Source organism: Hippocampus comes, unplaced genomic scaffold (assembly GCF_001891065.2).
Source record: "Hippocampus comes isolate QL1 unplaced genomic scaffold, H_comes_QL1_v1.1 scaffold208, whole genome shotgun sequence".
NCBI classification, from domain to species: Eukaryota; Metazoa; Chordata; class Actinopteri; order Syngnathiformes; family Syngnathidae; genus Hippocampus; species Hippocampus comes.
The window spans coordinates 36,901-47,216 of record NW_017805459.1 but is presented as its reverse complement, the minus strand read 5'-3'; the positions used below and the strand labels follow the sequence as shown (position 1 = coordinate 47,216).

The 10,316-nt window shown below is 42.6% G+C and overlaps 1 protein-coding gene across 1 annotated transcript in view; it reads left to right on the top strand.

Moving 5' to 3' along the window:
* The first annotated feature begins 1,186 nt into the window (after positions 1–1,186).
* ngly1 (N-glycanase 1) overlaps positions 1,187–10,316 on the top strand; it is a 32,379-nt gene continuing 23,249 nt past the window's right edge. Inside the window, exons 1-7 of the mRNA XM_019874657.1 lie at positions 1,187–1,264; positions 2,057–2,337; positions 4,707–4,715; positions 4,922–4,970; positions 5,054–5,216; positions 5,320–5,539; positions 7,094–7,215. Of these exons, the coding sequence (XP_019730216.1) occupies positions 1,187–1,264; positions 2,057–2,337; positions 4,707–4,715; positions 4,922–4,970; positions 5,054–5,216; positions 5,320–5,539; positions 7,094–7,215 (922 nt within the window). The remainder of the gene's footprint in view (positions 1,265–2,056; positions 2,338–4,706; positions 4,716–4,921; positions 4,971–5,053; positions 5,217–5,319; positions 5,540–7,093; positions 7,216–10,316) is intronic.

Here is a 10,316-nt window from a genome sequence, read left to right as displayed (position 1 = left end):
AGTCCAAAGTATCAAACAAAAATCATGACTGAAGCTGAAACATAACCGTGACCGAAACATGACTGAAACAAACCTGACAGCAGCAAACAAGCAAACAATGACCCGACAATGAGCGGTCGGGCGGGTGTCCTTTTATACTACTAATTACATAAGGACCAACAGGTGCAACTGAAGGGGGAGCCCTACAGTGCCACCTGTTGGTCACAAACAGAATCATGACACGACGCTGCCAAAACTGTTACGGAGTTGCTTAAATCATCACCTGGATGAAAAGATGATGGATTTGGATAGGTGGTCTACGAAAGAGAACACATTTTCAATCCACAGCATGAAATTGATTGCCGAATAGCATTCTTTATCAGTAGTGGATTACGAGAAATTGTAACATATGGGGTAACCCATGTGTTACGTAAATCGTAGAAACTGTAACACAAGGGTTACGTGAGTTTTTGGAGTTTATTTCTCCTACGTACTCACTCCGGTTTGTGTTTTTGTAAAATACATTTTGGTCAATCCACCCTGCTCCTCCCTGCCTCCCTGCTTTTTGGGGTCCTCCCAACAACTACCACCTTGCATTACCATGACAGAATGACCCGACCATGAGTGGTCGGGCGGGAGTCCTTTTATACTAATCACATAACGACCAACAAGTGTGCAGCTGCAGGGGGAGCCCTACAGTGCCACCTGTTGGTCACAAACAGAATCATGACAGTAGCGGGGTCCAGGTCGTCGGGTCATTCTGTCATGATGCGAGGTGGTGGTGGACCTAAAAAAGCAGGCAAGAGGAAGGAGCTAAATCCAAAACAAACAAAGTCCAAAGTATCAAACAAAAATCATGACTGAAGCTGAAACATAACAGAGACCGAAACATGACTGAAACAAACCTGACAGCAGCAAACAAGCAAACAATAACCCGACAATGAGCGGTCGGGCGGGTGTCCTTTTATACTACTAATTACATAAAGACCAACAGGTGTGCAGCTGAAGGGGGAGCCCAACAGTGCCACCTGTTGGTCACAAACAGAATCATGACTCGACGCTGCCAAAACTGTTACGGAGTTGCTTAAATCATTCACCTGGATGAAAAGATGATGGATTTGGAGAGGTGGACTACGAAAGAGAACACATTTGAATCCATCGGATGAAATTGATTGCCGAATAGCATTCTCTATCAGTAGTGGATTACATGGAGCATTTTTTACGGGTGGGCTCCAGAACTAAAGACTCCTTCGAAGAAGAAGCCACAATCCGGAGCACCACCAAGGTCAGTTGTTTGGCCAGATTGTAAAACTATAGGATGAAAGAGGAGATACTAATACTGGCCTAGGCCAAAAGCAGATGTCAACTACATGGGAAAAGTGTTCATCTGGACCATGATTATGCGCCTTAGTGTTGGGAAAAAAACATCAAACGAGAAAGGCCAAACAAAGTTGGTGCTGAAGGAGAAGTACAGACGCTCCCCAGCTTACGAACGAGATACATTCCGAACGATCGTTCGTCAGGTGAATACGTTTGTAAGTTGCTTCTGTGCTATATTTTGTATGGAATGTATGTTTAAGGCTTATATAAGTATGTTTACTTGCTAATGATCGTCCATTGCATCGGCACTGCACCTTTCACGTGTTCCATTATGCGATCTTTCTGTTTATAAATGGTACCGATGGTCGAACGATTCATGTTGTACGCACGTGCACCGCTCACCATTTTCTCACCCGCATCAAGCTTCTTTATGATTGCTACTTTCATTTGAAATGAAATGGCTTGCCTCTTCTTTACACTTCCACTCTCACTAGAAGCCTTTTGCTTTTCAGCAACCATATTGAATAATGGATGCACGAGATATTTCACAACTGGGCAGAGGAAGCCGGATTCGGGGTGGATGCTGGGCGAGCTCTCACAGCGCCTCATGTCGGTCTTAGCGGCGGAAAGAAGCACTACACCTGTACTGTACTCGGAAAAAGGCGCGCAATACAAAATCTAACTTTTTCTTTTCTTTTTCGACATACCCGTAAAAATGTTCGTATGTACCCTTGTTCGTAACTTGGATGTTCGTAAGTCGGGGAGCGTCTTTATATCAGAATTCAGACTCTCCTTCTCAGCCCGTCTGAGAGTTTATTGTTCAACCAGGCCTGTGCTGTATGGAAAAGCAGAGGAGGCGACTGGGGACGTGGCCAAGATGGTGTTCCCAATGTCAGCTATTAAGTACCAGGAGTCTCTTTTGGAGCAGATAGAGTTGTTCAGGTGGGGTATGCGAGGGAGACTGAGAAACCGGGAGAGAACGGGCAAAGTTGGGAGCTACAAAAAGAAGCTACAGGCCTACAAGCTCCCAGATCCAAAGTGACTGTAAGAGATTTGGCAATGATGGTTTGGAGGAAAATGTGTTGAGTTGATGTCAAAGAGGAGAGAGCAGAAAGCATCCAGCACAAACAAGATTGCGCATTTTTTTAGGCTATAATGAAGGATACAGTCTCTTCTGAAGCGATTGGAATGGCAACGTGAATTCCTTTGTTTTTGTTGCACACTGAGAACATTTGGGTTTCAGATGAAAAGATGAATATGAGACAGAAGTTCAGAATTCCATCCATTTTCCAATCCGCTTTATTCTCACAAGGGTTGGAGGTGTCGGAGCCTATCCCAGCTGTCTTCGGGTAATAGGCGACGTACACCCTCAACTGGTTGCCAGCCAATCACAGGGCACACATCGACGAACAACCATCCACACTCACAATCACACTGTGGGACAATTTAGAGTGTCCATTAACCTGCCATGCATGTTTTTGGAATGTGGGAGGAAACCGTAGTACCCGGAAAAAACCCACACAGGCACGGGGAGAACATGAAAACCCCACACAGGAAGGTCAGAGCTGGAATCGACCACTGCAACCACTGCTAAACAGTCGGCTACTGGGCCCCCCGTTTCACTTCATCAAACCAATTTTAATATCACATAGAGACTACCCAACGCAATACAAAATGCAGTTTCTAAATGCCAGTCACATGTAATAAGGCATAAAAAACCCTACCTATGTCCCTATGTGAAAATGGAATTGAATGGTTTGTCTTGTTGAGATATTTAATATTGGTACCAGACTTTAAATTATAAATTGAAAGCATCATACCAGTAATGCCAAGCCGATCAAAAAAATCAAATGATCTAACGATTATCGGCCGTGTCGACAAATGCCACAGATCAAAGTCATAAATGTTTCCAAAAAAAAGGAAGGAAATGTATCTTCAGATATTGTTCATTTGAAACTACCTCTGGAAGATCAATCTCCAATAACCTAATAAGAGTATTACAACAGGTGGAAATAGATTTATTCATCATGAAAGTAACTGCAAAAACTGTAAAACTCCTCACTCCATCGAGCGAGAAAATGCATCATGCGTCATTCTTGCATTCATACAGACTAAAAGTTTATCTTATGTATTTTTTTAAATCTCGCATTAGAGACACTGTTTCAGCACACCGGCCCGCTTCTTTACACCCACTCATCAGTGAGAGGAAGACATTTATTATGCAAAGAATTGTATGATGAATTTGCTTTGTCATGATTGTATATGTAATTTTTCTTAAATCTACTTCACCAAAATGTCTTTAAAATTGAAACATGAAAACCAACATCATTGGTGTTGAACTATATTTGCGTCTGGTAACTTCATCCAACAGGCAGGGTAATACACCCATGATTTTCCATGTGGTGAGTCATGTCTTTTATGCTTGATGGTTTAGTTTTTAAAATTATTTTCTCATTCTTGAATTACCGTATTTTCCGGACAAAAAGTCACTCCTGAGTATCAGTCACACTAGCCATAAAATGCATAATAAAGAAGAAGGGAAAAAAAACATACACATAAGTCACACTGGAGTATAAGTCACGTTTTTAGGGGGGAAATTTATTTGATACAATCCAACACCAAGATCATACATGTCACCTTGAAAGGCAAAGAAAAAGAAAAATAGAGAACAACAGACTGAATAAGTGCATGATATGCTAATGTTACGTGACTCATAAACAACGACCGGAGAACGTGCCTGGTATGTTCACGAAACATATCAATAGTTATTCAGATAACTACAGCAAAAAGAACATGCTAAAATTTTATCAAACCATTAGTGTCACTCCAAATCACTAAATCCCAAGAAAATCTTCATGCTCTGTATCACTTTTAAAGAACTGCGCGAACTCCGGAGGTAGAAGATGTGGCGCTTCCTCTTCTACGTCGCTTACGTTGGAGTCCTCATCAGTTGAAGTTCCAATTATTCCAGCCTTTCTGAATCCTGACAGGATATTCCAAACTTTATTTCTCCTTCAGCTTGCATATGTCACTACTTGCAGCTTGTAATTTGCAGAATATGATTTTCTTTACGGTGCCATTTTTCTTCAGCCCTTCTCAGTTGTTTTTATTCAGTACCGGTTGTATTTTAAGTGACCGCCAGTGTTAAAATCATCAGCACAGGCATACAATCCCCTCTTTGCGGTTTAATGTGAAAACAACATGTGAAATGGCACAATAATGTGTTCATAATTTCACACGAGTCGCACCCCTGCCTGAACTATGAAAAAACTGCGACTTGTAGTCCGGAAAATACGGTATCTTATTTTTATACATACTTGGGTCAAGTACAGACATGTCTTTTTATTTTATTGAAGTTTTATTATTTTTTTTCCCTTGTTCTTGAAGTATATTTTGATTTTCTACAGATACCTGTGGTAAGTACAGGCAGATAGGTGGCGGCATAGAAAGCAACAAAAGCAATGTCATGTCATATATACAATAAATCTTTATTTATATAGTGCTTTCACGAAAGCTGCAGCTGTAACAAAGCGCTTTACAGAACATTTAACCCAAAATAATCCTAATACAACAGAACACATAACATAAAACATGTTTACCTGTGTAAACCCCTCAATTCCAGTAAAGACCTGGTGCTCTGCAGTTACTTCCACATATTTGAGTCTAAAGCTGTGCGTTTGCCCTTATAACTCAAATATCGTCCATGTCCCTTTGTCTTTATTGGAGCAAGCATGTTGTATTATTTGTCTGGCAGGGGGGCAGCAAGAACTTCTCTGGGACTCTTCAGTCCAACTTCCAACGTGTGCTGCTATATGAGAACCCAGAGCTTCAGCAGAAAGCCAGAAGCTGTATTCCTTACAAGCAGCTTTTGTATGCAGCTAAGCAAAAGCTGAAGTTAGCTCAAGAGGCTGAGACAGGTTTGTGTCACATTCAAACCGCAACGCAACTCAAACTACATACAGTATCATGTACATCTGTGAAATGCTGAGAAGTGATGGACCTGTTTTGGCATCTGTGTAGAATGTAAACTAGGAGAAGAGGACTTCCTTGTGCTGGAGTTGCTTAGGTGGTTCAAACATGACTTCTTCTCCTGGGTTGACTGTTTGCCCTGTAACAGCTGTGGAGGCCCAACCCAGAACAGCGGCTCACTCAGTCCTACTATTGATGATCTTCGCTGGGGAGCCCAGCGAGTGGAGAACCACTACTGCCAAAGCTGCCAGTTATGCACCAGATTCCCTCGGTTTGTTCTGCTATTTTATACGAGAGTACCATATTTTCCGCATTATAAGGCGCACCGAAAAGTCTTCCATTTTCTTAAAAGCTCACGGCGCGCCTTAAAATCCGGTGCGCCTCGTATATGGTCATTACGGTAATATGTCGACCCCAAGATGGCTACTTGCTGGAGACATGCTTCCAATGTTATAACTTGCTATTGGTTCAGTGAACTGTGTTGCTGCTTTATTAAATATGTTTTTGTTGCAGCTCAGAAAAAAAAGGAGAGCTGTGGTGTTGTTTTTAAAAACGCACACTTTATCAATGATTTTCACAGTCTCAACAAATACACGTACGTCTTTGTCCGTCTCCGTGCCTTCTCTTCTTGCGTTCAACTCAAGAAGCGTTCATGACCGCCTTGGCAGCTTCTCAAAACCAGGAGGGGACGCTGTGGGGAGTGGGCCAACTGTTTTACACTGTGTTGCAGAGCTCTCTGCCTTGAAGCCCGGTACATCTGGGACAGCACAGGTATGTTCATGAGACACATTTGTCACCATCCCAACAATACAGTTAACTGACTATATATGCAATAGAGGGTGACACGGGAGTGGATTTTCACTCCCGTTTCCTCCAATTTACTGACATCTGATCGTTCTGTTGCAACTATGCTCAAGAAAATGCCAAAATAAATTCTGTCGGGGGCCTATAGAATTCATTTTGTGATTTTCTGTTTTGATGCATTACTGTATTTTCAATTTTCGTAGTTTCATTGAAGTAATCGTTAATTTACGTTTTTTGGGAGGCGGTCATGAACGCCTCTCCAGTCTAAAAGAGAAGGCACGGAGACGGACAAAGACGTACCTGTTGCTCCATCTAAGGGATGCATTGCAAATTGCGCCTTATAGTCCAGTGCGTGCAATGTATGAAAAAAAAAAAATAAAAATAGCCCATTCATTGAAGGTGCGCCTCATAATCCAGTACGCCTTTTAGTGTGGAAAATACAGTACATGTTTTTTGGTGATGTCCACCTTTCATTAATTTTCTCTTTCTATAACACAAGATACAACAATCCCGAGCAGCTTCTCAAAACCAGGAGAGGACGCTGTGGGGAGTGGGCCAACTGTTTTACACTGTGTTGCAGAGCTCTCTGCCTTGAAGCCCGGTACATCTGGGACAGCACAGGTATGTTCATGAGACACATTTGTCACCATCCCAACAATACAGTTAGCTGACTATATATGCAATAGAGGGTGACATGGGAGTGGATTTTCACTCCGTTTCATCCCATTCCCATAGGTAAAAAAAAAAAATCCCTTTCCGTCTAAGTCCTGAACCATTGTACTCCAGTCTAAAAGAGAAGGCACGGAGACGGACAAAGACGTACCTGTAGCTCCATTTGGTGGATGCATTGTAAATTGCGCCTTATAGTCCAGTGTGTGCAATGTATGAAAAAAGAAATTAAAAATAGCCCATTCATTGAAGGTGCGCCTCATAATCCAGTACGCCATTTAGTGTGGAAAATACAGTGCATGTTTTTTGGTGATGTCCACCTTTCATTAATTTTCTCTTTCTATAACACAAGATACAACAATCCCGAGCAGCTTCTCAAAACCAGGAGGGGACGCTGTGGGGAGTGGGCCAACTGTTTTACACTGTGTTGCAGAGCTCTCTGCCTTGAAGCCCGGTACATCTGGGACAGCACAGGTATGTTCATGAGACACATTTGTCACCATCCCAACAATACAGTTAGCTGACTATATATGCAATAGAGGGTGACATGGGAGTGGATTTTCACTCCGTTTCATCCCATTCCCATAGGTAAAAAAAAAAAATCCCTTTCCGTCTAAGTCCTGAACCATTGTAAAAAAGAATACCATCCTGTCCTGATGAAAATGACTCCCATACTGTCCTGCATCCGTTCAGCATGACTCCCGCTCGCATCCTGCTCCCATTTTGGAGGTCATCGACTTGAAAAATAAATGAACAGAATGATTATTTCCTCATGATTAAAATCCTCTTAGTTGGCATACCGTAGTTTCCTATGATGTACACCTGACAAAACAGGTCAATTATTGTAAATAACTTTAAAAGAAGACAAACAAAGGAAACAGTACCACAGCAAAATCTTAAAACATCCGTACAAAGCAGTGAAATCATAGATGAGAGCTAATCGGGACCTGGAGTAAGCCTGTAGGTGGTTCGAGCCTCGTGGAGCCAACATCTTGCATGGGTTGAGTATTCCCACAGTTCCCTCACCTCCTCGTCCACGGGCATGTCTCCGTTTATGGTCACCCATGTCAATCCCCACTATTGACTTTCCAAAAGCAGCAGGTCGCTGTTGCAGCAGGTCGCTGTTCCCCCTCTCCGTTCCCACCTCTGCAGATGCTGTGCTGCCTTGAAACATACAGTGAAACTCCTCTACAACGAAACCTACATTAGAGCTAAGATTGGTCCTAAAAAATCGAGCCCGACCCGAACCGGCCCGAGGGTATTTAAGCCCGACCTGGCCTGAGCCCAATCACTTAACTTGATTTGCAGGCCCCAGCCTGAAGCAAACCCGACATTTCATATTTTATTTGTGAGGAATCGGGAGGAGGAGGGGTGATTTCTGAAAACAAAGCATGTCTTTTGCAACGAAATCTTAAAGTTAAACAAGACTGTATAAACATTTACATCTTTTATATTTCTGTTCCTGAAGCGGTTACATTAGCGGACAATTTTGCATCATTGACGGATTTCTTTTAAGAGTGGATGGGGAAAATTTAAGGCCGTCCGTCATTTTGACAGGTTGAAAATTGGGCCGCAGCAGTACATCCTTAAGAATCTAGCGCAGCACTTTAAGAGAGAGTAGCAGAGAGACAAAGACGAACAATGACGGGTGGATACTCGACAGAGACTTGAAGGAGTTCTTTGAAATGTCATTGCAAGACTTTAGTATAGTACGTGTTGTGATGAGGCGACTTATGTTTTATTTTTTTTTTTTGCGAACCACGGTCTCTCGTGGCCAAAACTATTCACGGCCTTGGAAAAAAAAAAAAAAGTCAGTGAGAGAAAAGCCCGACCCGACCCGAACCCGAAGCAATGATTGACATTTTAAGGCCCGACCCGACCCGAATTTCGGGTCGGGCTCGGGCGGCCCGATCTTACCTCTAATTTGAAGTAGGTCCTAAAAACAAACTTAAGCGCTCCAGTTAGCGTAAGGTTTTTAGTCTTCGAGAGCTAACTATGGCCATCGAGGACTACGAAGCGCCCCGTGGCTGGCTTAAAAGTTCATTGCATGCCAGGAAGTATTTGTTATTGTTAGATTCAGACGAGGATGGACGTTGCATTGCTAAAATGGCTACAAAACGGACCTTTTGATGTCAAGCAGCTAAGACAAGAAGAGCTCTGATGCTGGAAGAGAGGGTAAAAGTGATCAAAATGAAAGACGGAGCAAGCAAAATAAAATACATTTTCCAAGAAATTGATGTAAGTGAAAGTGAATGCTGATTGTAAATTTCGCTATTTCTTTCCCTTTTTTTCTTTCTACACTGACTATATGAAGTGTCAAATAAGTGTATGCTCATACTTATGCACTATTGGAATAAAAATAAAGAGTACACATACGTTTGTGTGTGCGTGTACACACGTTTGTGTGTGTGTGTGTGTGTGTGTGTGTGTGTGTGTGTGCGCGCGTGTGTGTGTGTTTACATCTGAGATCAAATTTGCTACAGTGAAAAACCCCCTGTTGTGAAAAATTTCTTGCTGCAAACATTATTTCGTTGTAGAGGAGTTTCACTGTACTAGAATCACCCTGTCCTGCACAGCCCATTGCAATCGTCAGCTGGACAATTTGGTTTGGCTGTCCACCCGCATCTTCCCCTCTGGAGTGACCCCCAATAGATATGGATATATCACGGGCCTTCCATCTAAAGCTCTGAGCCTCCCTCCAGATCCATGCCCCTTTTCATGTCTCTACTGAAGCCAGTATCTTCAAGTCCACTCAGCCCTCCTTCCGGACACCCTCCTCCACCCTTGGATGTATGTCGCTGTGGTCAGGGTTTTCAATATTTAGTTGACTGGGAGGGTGACAGCCCCTTGGAACATTCCTGGGCGTCTAGGTCCCTCATTCTTGACCCTTTCCTTCTCTGGGTCCAGGTGGTGTCCCCTGTGGTGGGTGGAGTGATTGTGAGGATACTGTTTTGACTGTGCTTTGGTCCTTTATTTTGTCAGGGGGTTGGGTGTGGCCTGGACAGGGTGAAATTCGCCACTTTGTGAACAACTGTGTGAGCAAATAGTCCAATAGTTTAAGAACAATGTTTCTTAACATACAATTGCAAGCACTTTAGGGATTTGATCATCTCTACTCCATAATATGATCAAAACATTCAGAGAATCTGGAGAAATCACTGCATGTTAGCGGCAAGGCCAAAAACCAACATCGAATACCGGTGAATCCGTCAGGTGGCATTACATTAAAAACTGGCATGATATTGCCAGGTGGGCTCAATTTGCACATCTGTGAAGGCACAGTTACTGTAATTTCCGAAATATAAGGTGCGACTTTTGTCACACGCTTTCAACGCTGTGGCATATTTAATGAAGTGGCCTATACAGTAAAAATTCTCTAGTACGGACTCGTGTTTGCGCTGTCCAATTTGTCCTGATAACAGAAATTCCTCATTTGGGAAATGAGCATGGTACATGTCCTTTATGAACCTGCAAGTATGTTGACAAAAATGCACGTGTAACAACACAATCAATAAAATACAAAAATATACTGTCCAAAAACTTTATATAACAAAAACTGCAATACAGGTGTATCC